Source organism: Macrotis lagotis, chromosome 3 (genome assembly GCF_037893015.1).
Source record: "Macrotis lagotis isolate mMagLag1 chromosome 3, bilby.v1.9.chrom.fasta, whole genome shotgun sequence".
Taxonomy (NCBI): Eukaryota; Metazoa; Chordata; class Mammalia; order Peramelemorphia; family Peramelidae; genus Macrotis; species Macrotis lagotis.
Window position 1 is genome coordinate 21,717,619 of NC_133660.1, and position 21,089 is coordinate 21,738,707.

General features: G+C 37.1%; 1 protein-coding gene and 1 long non-coding RNA gene across 4 annotated transcripts in view; one reads left to right on the plus strand and one right to left on the minus strand.

Moving 5' to 3' along the window:
• SEC24D (SEC24 homolog D, COPII coat complex component) overlaps positions 1 to 21,089 on the minus strand; it is a 119,052-nt gene that overhangs the window by 66,319 nt on the left and 31,644 nt on the right. For all 3 annotated transcript variants that reach the window (XM_074228313.1, XM_074228312.1, XM_074228311.1), the window contains 3 exons: positions 20,121 to 20,254; positions 15,785 to 15,896; positions 13,027 to 13,154 (listed from right to left, as the gene is read on the minus strand). In XM_074228313.1, the coding sequence (XP_074084414.1) occupies positions 13,027 to 13,154; positions 15,785 to 15,896; positions 20,121 to 20,254 (374 nt within the window). The remainder of the gene's footprint in view (positions 1 to 13,026; positions 13,155 to 15,784; positions 15,897 to 20,120; positions 20,255 to 21,089) is intronic.
• LOC141517365 (uncharacterized) lies at positions 6,839 to 9,652 on the plus strand. Its single transcript, XR_012476833.1, has 3 exons — positions 6,839 to 7,025; positions 8,568 to 8,650; positions 8,986 to 9,652. It is a non-coding gene; the product is annotated as an uncharacterized LOC141517365 (long non-coding RNA).

Sequence of the window (21,089 nt, forward strand, 5' to 3'; positions counted from 1 at the left end):
TCCTTTTTTTCTTTTAAAAAATGCTTTGTTGTAAGGGATGACTCCCTGGTGAGGGAGGGATCAGGCGGAAATCCAAGTATTGTTTAAAAAAAGGTATCAATCATACATTTATAAAACAAGTCAAATAACTTTATAGGTGACTGTACAATTTGTTTCTATAACCCCAATGAGGCAATCATTTGAATTTCAAAAGACTAACAATAATTTTTGATTAAAAGCTTTGTGGCAATTCACCAGCAGTTACGATTTCATTCCTCTACATTAAACAGACAAAAGTTCCAAGATCTCTCAACATGAATTTACAAGATTTTTTAAAAAGGAATTGTAGCTCTCCAACCAAAATATAGCCCTCTGAAGGACAAAGTTTTGTCACCACTCCTTCATTCAGAAATGTAAAATGAATCACAAAAATGAATGTCAAACTGCCCCATAATTGAATGGAGCCTAGTTTTTTAGTGCAAAATTCAAGAAATGAATCAGCAATTAAAATAAAAGCCTTGGCCTCAGATGTCTCTATACAGACAAATAATATGTAATAAGAAAGACAAGTGATGCCAATGTAAAGGAGATTTCAAAGTTGAATCTGTCACTATATAAAACTGTGAAATGGGACTTATGATGACAAAATGACTATGAAGATTTACTTGAAAAAAAAGCTGAATACTTAAAAAAACTTGATTTCGAAGAAGCAGAATTGGTCAAAAAAAGGTGGAGGTGAAGTGGAAGGCAGCATGGCACTGTAGATCATCAAGATGCTATACTCCTGTGAAGAAATCTTGGAACCAGAGCGAGGAAGCATGGCAAAGATGAAGCAATGGACATCCAGAAATGATGTCATCAGAGTATGTTCCTGAGCATCTGTAGAGAAAGACTACTCAGAGGAAGATCTCAGGAAATACCTCCTAAGATAGGATATTAACATGGAGGTCTTCGATTATTTGATATAATCAATAAGTATCCTTAAGTACCTACTATGTCCCAGCACTATGCTAAGTGAGGGGAATCAAAAGCCAGAGGCAAAAGACCATCTCCACTTAAAAGGCTCACAGGCTAATGGAAGAGACACCATACAAACAACTATGAACAAACTATAAACTACAAATTGGAACCAACCAAGAGAGGGAAGGCCCTATAGCATTTCCTTAGAAAGGCTTCTTGCCAAAGGTCAGATTTTAGTGCGGCCTGAGAGAAACCAGGCAAGTCAGGAGACAAATAAGCAGGGAAAGGATTCCAGATAAGGGAACAGTCTCTGATGAAAATGCAAAGTATGAGGATGGACTATCTACTCTGAGTGAGCTACAGTATCCCTGGACCACAGAGTACAGGGAAGGGAATAAGCTCAAAAAAGAATTGTTGTCATCGGGAGATGACATTGGAATTGTCATTGGGCCAATAGCAGAGCACCTACTCAATACTTGACTTGTCTTCCTAATTTTATCCTTCAAAATAGAAAGAAATGAATAAAAGGAGATGACAGCTTGGGCCAAATTCTGACCCATAAGAAGAATGAAGTTTGGGAATAGTAATGGATACCTCCAATGGATAAGCACTCTCAAAAGATCCCAGTGGTCATGTCATTTCTAGATGTGTTTCTTTCAGGTCCCACAACTGATCAAATTAAATCTTTCTGGTATGGGTACAGTGATGCCCTTTCCAATATGTACCCACATGTGTCCACATGCATCAGGGTTTAATCCCTAGATTACTAGAGCTACAAGGAACTTTGGAGACCACAGGATCATAGAATGATAGATTTTGAGTGCAGGGCATCAGAGAGGCCATCTCAAGCTGTAGTATCAAACTCAACAGGTATATAAATATCCCTGCAGTTATATATTGGCTTAGAATACCATATATTAATGTTATTTCTGTTCTATTAGATTTTTATTTTGTTAAAATCATCAATTGCAGTTTACTGAGGTTTCGGTGGCATTTTGAAGTTTTGTCACCTTTAGTCTGGTCCACCTATCTCAGTTTACAGGGGAGAAAATGGAAATCTTGAGATGTTGCTTGCCTTGCCTAAGATCATAGGGAATGAATGATACATACAAAGTTTGGATCCAGGTTCTTTCCTGCCCCCTCCTGCCTTGGCTAGTCCCCTTTCCAACCTCACCTTTGTCTGAATAGACAAAGAACAGACAAAGCACAGATCAAACTCTGGTTTGTGTCTGCGGGGAGAGCAGCATCACCCATCACTGCAATTCCCCAGATTCCTCCAATGGGTTGCTCCAATTGTCATTTCAACCTGATGAGTGTATGAGTATCACTCCCCTAAAAGAGCATCTTCCTTTCTAGGCATTCTGAGGAACCCATAATGTCAAGATCCTATGAATTTCAAAGGCTTTCTGACAAGGATAATATAGGCTGGTTTTTAAGTATCTAATCAGTCCAGATTCTACTTCTGTCGCCTGAAGCCTCTTTCCCACACACAACCGAAGATCAAAGAGAGGTCACACTGTACTGTGTCCCTAAGAGCATACTTTAGGGTAGAGTTCTCAAGCCTCTTTTGGCCCACAACACTCTGAGGCAGAATGTAACTGGGACAGAGTTAACGAAATAAATCAATAAAAATACTTTAAAATGAAATACAAAATTAAAATAAAAACAAAATAAAATTGAAATAAAAATAGAGATAACATTACAATTGTAAATAATCACGCAGCAGGGATCATTATGTATATATTAGTGAATCCATTTCTATTTGAGTTTGACACCACTGTTTTAGAGGACTCGTTACCAAATAGGGGCCTTTGACTAATCCAAAACCCTTCCCAGTATCCTCTACTGGATGTTCCCCCAGGTTATACCTGCAAAATTTGGGAGTTACTCAAGGGTTTGTCTTGGGTTCCCTTTTCTTCTTCCTGAGTACAATTTGACTTGGTGATCTCATTAATTTCTATGCTTTCAATTATCATCACTATCTATATATCTATATGTATGAGATGTATGATATATATATATATATATATGTATATATATATATATATATGAGAATCAGTCCTAACATCTCTCTCTGTTTCCAGTCTCCCATCACCAAGTAGAAAGGTGTCCCAGAGTCATCTCAAACTCCACATTTCCAAAACAGAACTCCTTCTTTTCCATCACTTTTTCTCAACTTCCCTGTTACAATTAAGTTCCCTCTCAGTTACCAAACTTGAGACTTTATTATCTTCAATTCCTTATGTTCTCCACATAGCTGATCTGTTGATAAGATGGCCCCCTTCTCTCCTCTGACATTGCTACCTCTCTAATCCAGGCCCCCATTACGTCATGACTGGAATATTGAAATATTGGTGGGTATATCTGCCTCAAGTTTCTCCCCACTCCAAGCCATCTTCCACATCACTACCAAAGTAATCAGACAAAATTTAGCACAGATCAGATCCTTTCACACTCCTATATATATAATATCTCCATAGTTTTTAATATTATTTTATCTTTACCCTATTCTTTTACAATTTCAATTTCTAAGTATATTTTAATGTATACAATGACTACAAAAGTTATGTATTTATAATGATAAACCCATTTTGGTGGGGCACCCTTTTTTACTGATAGGATTTCATTATCTAAAAAGTTTGTTCCCCTTTACTTTAGAAGCACAAAATGATCAAAACATCCAGAGTTGATAGAACTAGAGAGATGTAAGGGGCCTTAGAGTTCACCTAATTGAGCAGGAGATTAAGACCAAGAAAGGGAACATCACCCGAGTTCATAGGAACTCAACTATAAAACTAAACTTATTGAGTGTAACTCCCACATTTTACAGATGAGGATTTACAGATCCACAAAGGAGAAGCCTTGTCTAAGGTCACACAATCAGTAAGTATCAGAATTGGGACACAGGTCCCTTGATTACAGAACCATTGTTCTTTCTATTATATGAACAAGGATATTTTTATAGACCTTACTCTAACCAAGCATTTCCAATAAGAAATGAATGGCAAGGGGTGGCTAGGTGGCACAGTGGATAAAGCACTGGCCCTGGAGTCAGGAGTACCTGGGTTCAAATCTGGTCTCAGACACTTAATACTTACCTAGCTGTGTGGCCTTGGGCAAGCCACTTAACCCCACTGCCTTGCAAAAAATAAAAGAGAAGAAAAGAAAAGAAAAGAAAAGAAATGAATGGCAAGAATTCCCCAAATGGTATATACGATCTCCATTTTTGGTCTTGGCTGCTCTTTGGATCTCTAGGAATTCAATGTCACATGCAAAGTGGTCATTGTGCCTTCTATTAATCACCCAAACATTGAAAACCTTTGGGAAACTGAAAAACTTCAATTGTTACCCATAATGTGTTTTCCAAGTGGATTTTGCAATTGGACTATGAACACGTGCAATCTTGGGGGCTGAGAACAGAATGTCATAAATTTAATTTCTGATACAAGAACAAAAGAGAAATCAAATAATCCCTCCCCTGAAAGATAGGGATTTCCCTTATCTAAAAGGAGATAAGGTCCCCTCTTTGTCATCAGTACCCCTTGAAAACATAGCAATGGCAATGAATGACTCTTTAAAACAGGACCCAGATGGGACCTTGGTGATTAGGACAGTATCTGAAAAGGAGGTGGAGGTCTTGGGGGATGGATTACAGCTGATTCTCCCAGAGCTCTACCAACACTTGGTGGGGGGGGGGTTCTTTGTATCTCTATATTTTTCTTCAAGTTTTGTTTTTAATATTTTTATTGAAAGTATAATCATTAAAATAAGACTCAGCATAAGGATAACTTTTATCTATAGCTATAGCTCATATGGCTGTGGAGAGAAGGCTAGGTTTGAATTCATAAAGAATTAGATTCAAATTCTACCTTTGACATTTAGCAAGCATCGGAACTCTGGTGAATCACCTTAATTGCAAGTCATCTGCAGCTATAATGATGGTCTGAAGACAACTAGGGCTCCAGCTTTCCTCAGTTTACTGTTTCACAACATTGTAAATAATATTACCATGTCTTTGTTATTATGTGCCTGTCTTATGTTATCTTGTTAAAAATTTGTGTAGATTGTAACTTATTTATATCTATAGGAACACTTGTTCATTCATTTTGACTGTGTCTGATTCTTTGTGACCCCATTTGGAGTTTTCTTGGCAACATCTCTAGAGTGGTTGATTACTTCCCTCCAGTTCATTTTTACAGCTGAGGAAACTGAGGCAAATAGGGTCGAGTGACTTGCCCAGGGTGTCTAAGGCTGGATTTGAACTCAAGGAAATAAGTCTTTCTGATAAAAGACTTGGGACTCTAAGGGATACTATGATATCATTTAGCTACCCATCTAGAAGATTAGGCTGTACATAGAGACACACATGCAACACAAGTATGTATCTTGACATATATATATATATATATATATATATATATATATATATAAACACAAAGAGGAACAACTGCTAATGGAAAAGGGTTAATGGTATTTAATAAATTATATGTGTATATTTAATAAATTGATGAGGCTCTGATTAATTAATGAGGGAGAGGTTGTAATTGTTATAATTATTAAGTGCCACTAGATTTCTTGAAATTCAGATGAGATTGACTACATGTAACAATTCACATAGCAGGCTGAGGGCAACTCCCCCACCCCACCCTGGTTGGCCACAAGTGTATGTGGTCAACCCAAAGATCCTACAACTCCATGATAAAAGTGTAAAGCAAAGCCATTTTATTGATGCAATGTCATCTTCTTACAATAATGTCCATAGAAAAAGATGTGTCCATGACTGATGAGTGGAAATACTGACTTGGATCCCTCTAAAAAGGGAACTGGGTCACTTCTTTTTCTACTTTTTACATTCAGGAAAGTGAATCCTGAAATGAGTCTGCTCACATGTCCACCTGGGAATCACAAGTCTGAATCCCAGGCTGGGCCTGCAGCTTTGACATTATTCTTTGGTACCTTGTCTGCTAGGTCTCTCCCCAGCTGTCAATCACCAAGAAGATCATTTGGTGACTGGATAACAGTGAACATAATTGTGTCACTGAGTCCATGTCCCTCATTTTAGAGAAGATAACCCCGAGATATCAGTGCCCTTTTTGTCCCTCATTTTCACATTCCCATTTTGGGTAACTAATTTATCTTCACCCTTATATCCTCATATGGAGTCTGGTCAATGTACTGGACACCTCCTGTGTTTGATTTTTTTTATTTTTATTTTTTTTTGCAAGGCAAATGGGGTTAAGTGGCTTGCCCAAGGCCACACAGCTAGGTAATTAGTAAGTGTCTGAGGCCAGATTTGAATTCAGGTGCTCCTGACTCCAGGGCCAGTACTCTATACACTGCGCCACCTAGCCGCCCCCCGATTGTTTATTTTTAACATTGTGACAGAAGGAGATCAGGGCCCAGTGTTCATCTGTGATTCCTTGCTCCATTTAATTAAAGTAAAATGTATTTACTGCTCACTGTTCATTCTTTTTGAAGAGCAATGATATCATGGGGCAATGTCTTGACTTGTGCATAGAGTGGATTTAAGTGAGGCAGAGTTGCATAAAGACATCAGTCTCAACCTCTCTTCCAGAGTCACTGAAGTCCAATGGCAGGATAAAAGTCAGGTTGGTTTGGGACGTAGTGGATAACCTTGGTATCTTTGACATCTGAATAAGTTCTAAATGCTTCACAGTCCCTGCTTCAGCTATTCCAACATGAATGTTGGAACAAATTGTTCTCATCCACAGAAGTCTTCACATGTTTGGGGTAGATAACCCCATTTACTGGTCAATCAGTCTGAGCCCTGTTGGTTTCCCTCAATGTGGTTTAGCCTGTATGCTGAGATAGTTTTACTGGGGTGTGTCGACTGTGCGTGCCACAGTTGCTTAGAGTTGTAGGTGAGAGTTGGGTGAGAGTGAACACCAAAGGCGAATGAGCAGCCCTCTCACCAGAGGCTATTCCTCTCTGCACACCTCATAAACTCCATGGGAGAGATGAAAGGCAAGAAGGGTTAGTGAACAGAGTGCTTTCTTGGGTTCAGATCCTGCCTTTAACACATACTTGGTGAGAGATCCTTACTCCATAACATCTCAGGAACCCAGGTAACACTTTATGACCAAGTTGTAGGAAAAAGTGTCAACTGACCTTGGCACTTTGTTATTATGTTCCTGCCTTATGTTATCTTGTTAAACATTTATATTTAAAACTCTTACCTGAGAGTTTTCTACAGCAAGAAAATCACAGGTCCAATCCCTATTCCTATCCCAATTCTGAGGCATTATTATATGACTACAAATTTATACCAAATAAGACTTCTATTTAGCAGGAATAGAAGCCATAACTTACTCTGCATAGCCTAGATGGAACCCTAAGGGATTCTCTAGTATCCTAGGTCTAAAATTTTTAGTCTCAGGACCCCTTTACACTCTTTTTTTTTTAGGTTTTTTTTGCAAGGCAAATGGGGTTAAGTGGCTTGCCCAATGCCACACAGCTAGGTAATTATTAAGTGTCTGAGACTGGATTTGAACCCAGGTACTCCTGACTCCAAGGCCGGTGCTTTATCCACTGTGCCACCCTAGCCGCCCCTCCCTTTACACTCTTAAAAGTTACTGAGGCCCATACCTCTTGGTAAGAGTTTCTTATATAAGTAATCTATCAGTCTTTACCTGGTCAGAAATTAAAACATTCTAGTATTACAATGAAAAGAGTTGTGACCTCACAGAGACTCCCAGGACCCCAGGAGTACAAGGAGAACACTTTGGGAACTGTTAATTGAGTATAGCCTCTTTGTTCAGAAAGCTGAGGTGAATTACCCAAAGTCACATAGCTAGCTGGTGCCCAAGTCAGATCTGAATCCCCATCCTCTGAGGTACCACATTACTTCTCAATTAGGTAAAATCCTGGTTGGAAAGTTCTGCCAGCCCTTAGCTTTCTAGGATTCTTCACCATTTCTGCATTACCTTTTTAGACAGAGCATCAAAGTAGAATCATTACTATCCAAACAAAAAAAAATCACAGAGATGTGATTTCCAATTATTTGAGATATGAGAACATGAGCTGTTTCAAACTTCCAAAAGCAGTTTGAAAATTAAACACCAGGAAAACATAGTGATATAAAAAGATAATGTTCCTAGCCCCTAGAACTTTCATTCTAAGCCAAGGCTGGCCAGAACTGGGGGCTGAGGCAGCTGAGCAACTTTTGTTTGTCAGAGCTGTTGCTAACACAAGGCTAAGTTAGAAGGTAGTGCTGATGTTATAGAAACTGCCCAAAACAAATCTCCCTGGAAGACCAAATCTGGCACTCCTAGAAGGATGAGGGCACCCAACCCTCAATGTTACAGAGGCCATGAAATGTCCATAAATCAAAAAGGGAGGTATTCAAGGAAGAAAAAATGGAGGGGGGGAGTCATCAACTGTTCTTGTGCTAAAGAAAAATAGGGTATAGCACTGTATATGGAGATTGTCCTTTTAAAGGATGAAAGAAAACCCATCACTTTCCTCCTGACTTTTTATTTTTTAAATTTAGATAGTTTTCATGGGGAAAAGTCTTAACTTACTAAGGATAATACTGAGGCATAATTGAAAAATAGTAACAACTAACATTTTTGTAGCTCTTTGAGGTTAACCTAGAGCTTTACATGCAGGCATACTTTGGAGATATCTGTGGGTTTGGTTCCAGACCACTGCAATAAAGCGAATATCACAATAAAATGAATATCACAGGAAGGTGAGTCATCTGAATTTTTTTGGTTTCCTAATGCATATAAGAGTTTTGCTTATACTGTACATAGTCTATTTAGTATGCAAGTGTTATTTTAAACACCTTAATTTAAAATACTTTACTGTTTATAAAACAACCAGCAATCATCTGAGCTGATGGAAAGTCTTGCTTTGATGGCTGATCCAGGGTGGTGATTGCCAAAAGTTGAAGTGGTAGCAGCAAGTTTTTAAGATAAGACAATAATGAAGTTTGCCAAATCAATTGACTCTTCATTTCACTTAACACTTGGAGACTATTGTAGGGTTATTAACTGGTCTAATTTTATTACTGTTGTGTTTCAGAGAATAGGGAGGCCCAAGAAGAAGGAATGGTCATCTGGTGGAGCAGTCAGAACACATACACACAACCTTTATCAATTAAATTGACAGGTGGGGTTCATGGTACCCCCAAAACAGTTACAATAGGAACAATCAAGATCACTCATCACCAATCATCATAACAGAAAAAAACAATGAATAAGTTTGAAATAAGGTAAGAATTATCAAAATGTGATATAGAGACATGAGTACATGCTGTTGAAAAGATTATGCCAATAAACTTGTTAGTTTTAGAGTTGCCACAAACATTCAATTCATAAAAAATGCAGTATCTGTGGAGTGCCTCAATTTGAAGCACAATAAACAAGGTATGCCCATATATTATCTGTGTTGACCCTCTCTGAGAAGTGGGCGTTGTTATGATCTCTATATGATAAAACTAAAATGATCAGAGATTGAAGGGACTTGCCTAGGGTCACATGACTAGTAAAGGTCTAAGGCAGGATTCAAACTCCAGCTTTCTTGACAAGAAATCTAGTACTCCATCTACTATGCCAAAATGACTCACAAAGATCCATGAATCCATTGATGTTTGAACCCTTTCCACTGGTTCAGAACACAGTCATTTATATTGAGCTTTAAAATATTGTAATATATTTTACCTAAACTAATCTACTTTATTCAGTGCTATCCCAATAAAATTACTAAAAAACTTATTTTTTATTGAGTGAAGAAAAATAATAACATTTACTTGGAAAAACAAAAGGTCAAGACTATTAAGAGGGAAAAAATGTCAAGGAAGGAAGGTTAGCAGTACCAGACTTTAAACTATATTTATAAGTCAATAATTATGAAAACTATCTGGTACTGGTTAGGAAATAAAAAGGTGGATCAGTGGAATAGAGCAGACACTATGTATTGTAGTAAATGATTATAATAACTTTGTGGTTGATAAATGTAAGGATTTAAGCTTTTGGGATAAAAATGCACTGTTTGGTAAAAATTATTGGAAAAAGTGGAAAACAATATGGCAGAAATTGCCATATCTTAAATCATTTATCATAAGGTCAAAATGGATATATGACCTGGATATGAAGGGAGAAATCGTAATTTACCTATCAGATTTATATACAAGAGAATAATTTATAAATAAACAAGAGTTAGAGAACATTGTGGAATATAAAATGAAATTTTGATTACATTAAACTAAAAAGGTTTTGTACAAATAAAACCAATATAGCCAAGATCAGAAGAAAAGCAGAAAACTGGGGAAAATTTTTATAGACAGTTTCCCAGATAAATGTTTCATATCTCAAATACATAAAAAACTTTTTCTAATTTATAAGAATATAAGTCATTCCCAAATTGATAAATGATCAAGGATATGAACAAACAGCTTTTTGAGGAAGAAATCCAAGTACATATCATTTGAAAAGATGCTCTGCTATTATTGATTAGAGAAATGTAAATGAAAACAACTTTGACTTATCACCTCACACCTACTGGATTGGATAAAATTATAGAAGATAAAAATGACAAATGTGGGCAGGGATATGGAAAAATTGGGACATTAATACACTCTTAGTGGAACTGGGAACTGATCTACCTATTTTAAAGAGCAATCAGGAATTTATGCCCAAAGAGTTATAACTATGTAAACTCTTTGACCTACCAATCTCTCTATTAGGTCTATTTCCCAAGGTGATCAGGAAAAAAGGAAAAGAATTTCTATGTTTTAAGATATTTATAGCAGCTTTCTTTGTGGTAGCAAAGAAATGGAAATTGAGGGAATGTGAATGGCTGAAGAAGTTGTGGTATATGATCATGATGGAATACTATTATGCTATAAGAAATGATGAGTTTGTTGATAAAATGTGAAAAGACTTGCATGGAATAAATAAAGAGTGAAATGAGTGGAATTGAGAAAATGCTGTATATAGTAATAACAATACTGTTCAAAGAGTATCTGTGAAGGACTAAATAATTCTGAGCATTCTAAGTTCTCAAATTACTATGAAGGACTTCTGAAGGTATATGCTCTCCACCTCCAGAGAAAGAATTGATAAATAGAAGAATTCATATTATGGTTTCTCTCTCTCTCTCTCTCTCTCTCTCTCTCTCTCTCTCTCTCTCTCTCTCTCTCTCACACACACACACACACACACGTCAGATGAGGAATTCTATTACTTTGCATCTATGTCCCTATAAGACCAAACACACAGAGATGGTTTGCCTATAGAATAGCAACCACCTGGATATTTGGAAACACCTAGAATATTGGTATTTCCCAATCTTCATCCAGATACTTGGTGTTATAGATATGGTCTTCAGTTATGAAGGTAATTTTTTGTTTCTGATTTTCATGGTACTTTCCTTATCTAGATAGACAGTTTTCTAGGCTAAAGGGCAACAGAGGTTGAAATGATGCCTCGTGGAAAGATAGTTCATAATTCATTAGCATAGCCCTTTGCACCTTGTAGCAACTTGATAAGATAACTTTTCATCCATTTATCTATTCATAAGATTTTAGAGCTGGAAGGAAACCTTATAATCACCAATTTCAAATGCTCTTTTTGACAGATGAAAGAAACAGGGCCTCCAGAAGTTGTGACTTATCCAAGTTCACACAGGAAATAGGTGTGAAAGTGATTTGACACTACTATTCTCCAAGCACTTCATCTTTAGCCAGTCTACTACTGTGGGAACCACTGTTCCTACTACTGGACCTTTGCTTAGATAGGATATATTGCCTGCTATATCCTTCCTCTGCTTCTTCACTTTGAAATTCAAATTCATGCACAGAATTTTATGGAAGACAAATTACTCACTCAATATGCCCTAGGAAGCAATAAAAAGGCTAGGATTTTCCCATCCCAGTCTTGTGAGGTCTCAGCCCATCTTAAAGGTCACTTCCTCCTAAAGCAATTCCCAATTCCCAACTGTTCCTGGTCATCTTTCCTTCTATCTCACACTCAACTTTGTTCATATCTTCCTGATGCCCATTTTCCCCCATTGGGCAAATTGTAAAAATCAACCTGCACCTCAGTTTCCTACTCTGTAAAGTGAAAAGGCTAGATTCAATAATATCCAAGACTATTTCCTGTTTTAAAAGCCTAAGTTTCTAATATGTATATTGTATACACATTGATTCCATAACCTTCTTATTTCACCGACCTGGAAGTGGATCTTGAGGACATCTCCATGGATGGTTAGTCTAGAGTCCTAAGTCAATCTAAGTTCCATCCCTTCTTTTTACAGATGGGAAACTGAGGCCTAAAGGTGTTATGATGATAAATGTGTTCCTAAGCACCTCTATTAGTCTCCTCTTTGGACTCAAGAAGAAATACATTGGGGATGAACCCATTGGGAACCTTCAGCTAATTGCACCAATGGCAATGTCCAGATTCTCCAATGTTTTCTTCTTCCTCCCCCATCTCCTCAATTCCATCTCATCAAAACTCTCAGCCTTCAGTCCCCTATGAGGACACCAGATCCACTTATCTGGTAGACCTCAAGAATATGAGCTCCATGAAAACAGAGAACAGGACTGATCTAAACTTGACATGATCTTCAGTGTTCATCACAATGTCCTTTACCTAGTGGCTACTTCTTAAAAATGTCTGTGGGATCCAACTGTAGGTACAGTTTGAAACCTTGGTGGGGGGGGTGGAGAGGAGGAGAGATAGGTAAGTGGATTTAAGTAGATCCTACCTTCATTTCTGCAGCATTATAACTAACACATGAGAATTGTGTGTTTGTATGGGGCAGAAAGGGTGCATTAGAGTGACTAAGATATTCCACTATGACTAGCTTCTATGTCAAGTCTCATAATTGCTTTTAAAATAAAAACCCAGACACTGAAATGAAAATAATTTGATCAATTAAGGATCTGTCTGCTGAAGTCCTCAAAACTTGCTGGTGGAGACTTTTCTTTTTTGTTACTGAATAGAGTGATTTGATTAGATGGTTACATACCATGTAGACATTGGAGCCTCATTTCCACAGAAGGATAGGATATAAGAATTGCTAATTAAATTGTGACCTGCTTTTGTCCAATTTTCTTACCTCATTTGGAGGGACAGTTGCAAATGGCTTAATGATGGCAGCTAATGGTAGCTGAGATTGTTTGGCCATATCTGAAGTAGTTGGGAAGCAGTATGTTGTACACCGGATATAACGAGGACTGGCATTCCCTGAAACATTCAAAAAAATTCGTTAAAAAAAAGCTAGAGAAATACATCCTAAAATATTTAAATTAAAAATAACAGAAAGGACCCAGCCATCCATGTAGGAAAAACCAACCGCATCCAAAGTGCATATTGTTGTTGCCGTTCAGTCTGTTTCAGGTATATCTGCCTCTTTGTGACTCCATTTGAATATTCTTGGCAAAGATACTGAAGTGGTTTGCCATTTCCTACTCTGATTTATTTTACTGATGAAGAAACTGAGGCAAGTAGGTGAAGAGACTTGCCCATATTCATGGCTGGGATTAATGAAACCATCCCTTATTTCTGTTAATAATCAATAAACTGTTTTGTGGAGAGTATACTTTGGAAGAATATTTATCTCTGTGTTGATTGGAAAGTATCTGATGTGTCATAGCAAAATGTATAAATAAATTTTGAAGGACTGTATATTAAATAGAAGGCAGCTAAGTGGCACAGTAGGTAGAGCACTTGATTTGGAACCAGGAAAACTCATTTCCATGAACTCAAAACTAGCCTCAGATACTTGCTAGCTGTGTGACCCTGGGAAAAATGAGATCTGAAGAACCAGACGCAACTGAAACAAGTCAACAAGACAGTATCAAATAGGTTATAATATCTGGTCAATGGTTAACCCATTAAGAGCCCATAAATTTGATTTAATTCAATTTAATGAAGTATTTATTAAACAATCCAACTTGAAAATAAAACAATACTTGTCTTCAAGAAGTTGATATTCTACTGGGGGGGGGGAGAGACAACACCCTAAAATATACAAATAAATGGGAGAGCACTAACAATTAGAGGAATCAAGAAAGATTATTTTTAGGAAGCAGTACTTAAACTGATGCCTGAAAAGATGGGGAATCTCCAGAGAAATCTACCTTGGACAGTTACTATAGATGGGTAGTATAGAGCAGTGCAATGAGAAAGTACTAGATTTGAAATCCAGGGATCTGAATTCAAATCCTGACCCATTCACTTAATAGTTTTGTGGACCTGGACAAATCATTTAGTCTCTGTCTGCCTCAGTTTCCTTATCTGCTGCATGGTGCTAATACTAGCATTCATTTCTCAGGGTTACTGTGAAAATAAGGAGATATTTATAATATAATCTATAAACCTTAAAGTATTATATATATTATAGCATTTATACATATATATTTATGTATTATACATTATAAAGTATATATAACCAATTATATATTTATATTATATGTGCTGTTTAGCTATAATACTAGCTATTTTATAGCTATAGTAATAAATGTTAGCTAACATGATTAGTTTTACTGATTTTTCTGTTTATTTGTTTTTAAAAATAATATTTATCATATGGGATTGCTCCCTGGAAGAGAAAGATACTGGGGAAATTTTGGTGATGTAACAAAAAAAAACCTATCAATAAAACTTTTTAAAGGAAGAAAAATAAAGGGTTTGCAGAGAAGGATGAGTAAAGGGAGTAAACAACATGAATTCAGTACAAGTGGAGGAAAAAACATTATTAAAATATAAAAACCCCAGAGGAAGATCATTGGCCCAACTGGAAGTGACAGAGGAGATGCATATAAGCCAAGAAAGTAATCAATAACTCTGTTATGCATCTGTTTCCACATCCAACAATCATAGACCCATTGAAGTATCAGAATAACCTTAAAGTTTATATTTTAGAAACTACTTTTGGTTTTCTATGTAAAAATATCAAATAATACTTTAAAAAATAAAATATTCCTACAAACTATCTAATCCAAATTACCACATTGTGTCCAGTTTTGCCTGATGGAGCTAAACAGAAGAAAGCCAATTCCTCATTTTACAGGACAGTCATCCAATCCTTGACTACAGCTTTCCTATGACTTCTAAGTCTTTTTAGATACCACACTATTCTGGGCACTGTCCTCTGGTTGTGTTTCAGTGTGTCCATACTCTTCATAAAATGTGTGAACTAGAACTATGTGAAACTCTAGATGTGGTCTGGGCAGGGCAGAGTGAGTTAAGATTATCTTCACCCCCCAATTCTAGATACCCTAAATTCATATTTTCTTAGTGAAGTCCAAGGTAGCAAAAATTTCAAATACCAAATCAGCAGTTGAAAGCTAGAAATGGCCTTAGAGATTGATTCATTTCCTCCCTTTATGGGTCAAAAATCAGACCACCAGATCATTTCACTGGATTGTTTAAGGTCACACAGTGGGTCCGTGGCAGAGTTAAAGTGATGACTCAAATTTTCTGATTCCCAGTTCATTAATTGTTATACTATACCATGCTTTTGCAACTTACTTTGTAAATAAACAAGTGAATCTACATGAAATGAAAAAAAGAGAAATTTTAAATGAAGAAAGTAAGACTTGGAAAGTTTCCTTAAAAGGATTATTTTATTATATTCAGTTTTAGCTTAAAACCATTTATTATGGGGTAGAATTCAATGTTATAGATACCAAAAGGTATTTGTTCCTGGCATAGCAGAAAGAAAAATATTATTACATTTATTTTAATGTACCATGTTATTACATGGTTGTTTCATTCATGAATTGGTCCTATAGTCAAATTCCAGAGAGCTTATTTTTAGTTAGCTGTGCCAACTCTGAGAAGTTCAATAAAATGGCACTGAAAAGAATTACCTTGATCTTGGATCATACAGTCCGTGGTTACTAGAGGAGGAACCTGGCCTCTGATGTTGGTAGCATAGACTTGACCACTTCTGGTGGATCTGTCATTCTCAATCACCTGAATCTGACAAATGAGAAACCATAAAAAAGTAAGTATTCTCTTAATTCATTTTTTAAAGATTTGATTTTTGGACTACAAAGAGCCAGGAAGATGTGGCTGGGTTATCCTTTTGCTATATGCAAGTTATGTAACCCAGGAATATGTCAATGCTCAGGCAGTTCTTCAAAACTAAAATTTGCAGGGATGCTAAATTTCTTCATATAGAATTTCCTATACTTACAATACAAAGTGAAAATAGGTACAAGCATAGCCTCAAATAAAAATGCTAATTGGACCCAAGTCCAACAAGAATTGCTCAAAAAATTAGAGGAATAGAAAAAAAGAAGTATAAGAAAAATTTGGAAAAGAAATGAGAGTAATGCAAGAAAATTATGAAAGGAGAATTAACGGCTTGATAAAAGAAGTACAAAAATATACTGAAGAGAATATCTCAAAGTAGACTTTATCAAATGGGAAAATAGGTTCAAAAGCTTACTTAGGAAAATAATTCCTTAAAAAATTAGAATTGAATGAGTGACAGCTAATAACTTTTGTGAGATGTGAAGAAATGATAAAATAAAGTCAAATGAATGAAAATGCAAAAGAAAATGTGAAAAATCTCACTGGAAAAACAACTGGTAGATATAGGCAAGATAATTAAGGATTCTAGACTACATGAAAGCCAACAAATAGCTTAGATACCATATTTCAAGAAATTATAAAGAAAATCCCCCAATCTAATAGAACCAGAGGGTGAAACAGAAATTGGAAGAATCCACCAATCACCTCCTGAAAGAAATCCCAAGATGAAAACTCACAGAAATATTACAGCCAAATTTCAGAGCTCCAAAGTCAAAGAGAAAAAATTACAAGCATCTAGAAAGAAACCATTCAAATACCATGGAGCCACAGTCAGGATCACACAAGATTTAGCTGCTTCTACATTAAAGGAGCAGAGCACTTAGAATATGATATTCTGGAAGGCAATGAAGCTGAGATTATAACCAAGAATGGCCTGTCCAGCAAAGCTGGATATTTAATGAAATAGAGGAGTTTCAAGCATTCCTGATTTAGCCCAGAGCTGAATAGAAAATGTGACATTCAGATACAAAACTCAAGAGAAGCAAAAAAGGAAATAAATAGGAAAGGGAAAACATAGGGGACTAATAATTGGGGAATGTCTGAACCTGCTGTGGTATATAGTTTGGTAAAGTATTATTGTGCTATAAGAAATACTTAGAGGATTGATTTCAGGTAAACATGGTTATATGAACTGATGCAAAGTGAAGTGAGAAGAATCGGGAGATAAATCGTGCCAGGCTTCTCACATTCTACTTGAGTTGGCTATGCTGGTCTACGGGATCTTCCTTAAAAATAATTACATTTGGGGGTGGCTAGGTGGCACCGTGGCCCTGAAATCAGGAGGACCTGACTTCAAATCTGACCTTAGACACTTAATAATTACCCAGCTGTGTGACCTTGGGCAAGTCACTTAACCCCACTGCCTTGCAAAACAAAAAAACAAAAAAAAAATCACACTATATCTGATGACTCCATGTATTGGCATAGGCTGGTTCAGTGCTCCTTCCTAACATGACTCTGAGAATTCCTGATTTCAGAACTCAGCTCAGTGGAGGCCAGTACTGGATTCCCCCTCTTCCTGTGCTCCACATGCTAATACCATCCTTGATCTCTTCATTGTTTATAGCATATGCTCTTATTTAAACATAGTATTTTCAATATTAGAACGTAAGTTTCTTGAGGACAGGAATTACTTTTGTTTTTTCTTCACATCCTCAGGATTTAATACAATGCCAGAAATGTAGGCAGTATTTACTCAATGCCTGTTGATTGATCCTAACAAATAAGGAAGATATCTAGATGGAGTTGCCCTGCTGGGCAATGCTCCTCAGATGCAGGCAATTTTCTTCCTCTATAAATATTAACATTGGTCTGAGATTTTATTTCATACCACCTCTTCAAAATTTTATTTTGCTTAATACACATTACATTATGCCTATACATCTATGAAATCAATGATGCAGCTAGTTTTTTGACAATAATCCCAGCTCACACTGGTCTTAATGCTACTCTTCCTATAGCTAAGATTCCTAGATTCCTCTGTTAACAATAGGGTACAGTGGAGAAAGAGCTGGCCTTGGGAGCTGTAACTGTAACTCCCTACCTAGAAGCCTCAAATGCCAACTTGGACATTATTGATTGTGTTATCCTGAACAAGTCAATTGACTTCTTACTATTCTCACTCTCCAAACTATTAGTTAGAGTTTGGTAGAGGGATTTTTCTCACTTGGGAGTTATCGTTACCAATAAAATCACAGATCTAGTCCCTACCCTGTCTTTTCATGAGCTACCTGCTTCTGACAGGTGTTGGGACTGTTCAAAATGGAAACAAAGAAAAGTCCCTAAAAATGAAATCTGGCTAAAGTCCAGTAGTCTTGAACTGAAATCTGGTTAAAGTTAAGTTGGCCTTGAATTGCTCTGAAAGAGGGATTAGAGAATGCAATGAGAAAAGTGCCTTGCTTAATTTCAACTACTTGTCATAGAATTGAATAATTTCAATTTTGACTGGAGGCCGCTAGATGACTCAATGGATAGAGCAGTAGAGGCAGGAAGACTTGAGTTCAAATTCAGATTTGAACCTCAAGGCACTCACTAGCTATGAGACCCTGATCATGTCACTTAACTTTTATTTTCCTGGGAGGCAGCTGGGTAGCTTAAGATAGAGTCAGGAAGAACTGAATTTGAATTTGACCAGATACTAGATGTGTGACCTTGGACAAGTCACTGAACCCTATTTATTTTAATCTACTAGAGAAGGAAATGGAAAACTACTCTAGTATCTTTGTCAAGAAAATCCCAGGGACAGCACTGGTGTTCTATGATCCATAGGGTCATTAAGAGTCAGGCACAACTTACTAAATAATAAAAATTTTGATTAAATTTTGTGAAAAGAACACTGGTCTGGGAGATCAGCTGTGTGATCTTGGGTATGTTACTAAGCTTTTCTATATCTCCATTTCCTCTTCTGTAAAATGAAGTGATGGGAGGCAGCATGGTATATTGAAGAAGAAACTGGATTAGAACTGACAGAGATCTGGGTTCAAAACCTACCTCAGTTCAAACTGTTCAAAGGGCTTTGGTGTTATGGGACTGAATTTCAGGAGAAAGACTAGGGCTGAATATACAGATCTAGGAAGCATGTGAAGAGAGATGATAACTTAACCTCTAGAAGCTTAGATTACTAAACATGATAGAAAAAAGGGAGAAGAGTCGATGGCCTAGGACAAAGTCTTGGAGGAACATGCATGGTTAGTGGGCATGACCCACAGAAAGAACCTGCAAAGGAGATTGAGTAGTTAAACAGATTGGAGGAGACCCAGGGAAAAACAGTATCACAAAAACCCCAAAATAAGAGAATATTTAGGGGGAGAAGATGGTCAAGGAGTGTGAAGAATGAGAACAGATGACTAGATTGAGTAATCACACATCACTGGTAGATTTGGAGGAAATGGCTCCACCTAAAAGAGTTCAAAGTCAGATAGTGGAGGGTTTAAAGAAGAGAGAAAAGTCAAGAAGTTGGGGCACTCAGTGTGATTAGCTTTCTCATGGAGTCAAGCCTCAATGGAAAGAGAGATGGCCTGGGAAAGAACTGAATGGAATGCCACAGTGAAGAAGAAGGACAAGGATAATAACTGTATGATATAAGAATAGATGGGATGATAAAAGATACAGGAATTTCGGGGTTGGTGGACAGAGGAAGAGAAGACTTATGGGTGGTCAAAGATGACCATCTCTGTATATAGCAGAGGTAGACCTGAAGAGGAGGAGTAGGTAATGGGAATTGAGAAGAAGAAAAACCTGGGAAGTCGAGGCATTCAAAGGAGCATCAGTATCCATGCTGAAGTCTCCTAATAATAGTGAAGACTGTGACTCAGTTTCATCAAGGAAGGAAAAATAATGTGCTGAAGGGTCAATAGTTAAAAGCCACCAAGATCAGAATAAGAGGATAACTTTGGGTAGAGGTATCCAGTAAACTTGTATACATAAAGTATGAAATATCTATGATGAACATGTCTGACATTTTGGGTAGGTGTTCTAAGAAACATGGACAATAGTCACAAGGGATAACAAGGGGTGAAGAGTCAATCCAAAAGAGACTGCAAAAGCATCAAATTGGACATTAGAAGTCTTTGTTAAATAAAACATTCAAATATCTTGATCACTTACTGGGCTTGGGATAGAATCTGGATCAAGCTTCTTTGGAGGTTGCATTGGCCCTGCCATCTGTGCAGGACCACCAGGAAATCCAGGAGGGGATGTCAGTGGGGCTCCAGGCATCTGGGGTGGACCATAGTTAGCCCCTTTAAAAACAATGAGATAAATAATGTCAGCTCTGGCCATTTCAGACCACTTGGGCCACTAGATGACCTTTGTCATCTACAAATATAAATAAAACTGCTTTTGGACTTCTGTTTGGAATCTTCACATAACCCAACACCTCTCAGAAGCAGGTAATTTATGAAAGGTCAAGGATAGAGACTAGATCTGTGATTTTATTGGTAATGATAACTCCCAAGTGAGAAAATTTCCTTTGTCAAACTCAAATGAATAGTTTGGAGAGTTAGAGAAGTAAGAAGTCAATTAACATGCTCAGGCTCACCCAATCAGTCATGTCCAAGGTGGCATTTGAGGCTTCCAGGTAGGGAATTACAATTATAGCTCCCAATGCTAGCTCTCTTTCCACTATATCTTATTGCCAACAAAAGAATCTGGGAATAAAGATAAGACTTCTAACCAACAAGTGTCCACTTTCTCTGAAACTGAAATGAATATACCCTGGTATTAAAAATGCTGACTAGTCTTCCTTTAAAGGGAATAGTCGGTTGACATAGTGGACAGAGTTCTGGGTCTGCAGCAGGAATTTCAAATCCAGTCTCAGACATTTACTAGTGGTATGACCCTGGGCTAGTCACTTCACCCAGTTTGTTTCCTCATCTGTAAAATGAACTAGAGAAGGAAATGGTAAACTACTCCAGTATCTTTGTCAAGAAAACCCCAAATGAGGTCACAGTAAGTCAGACACAACTGAAACAACTCAACAACAACAGTTAATTATGGAGTTAATGTGTAGATGCCTCCAGAAAGTCATGGCAAGATTTGCCCTCTCACAAATGCCAACATCTTTTTTTTGTTTGT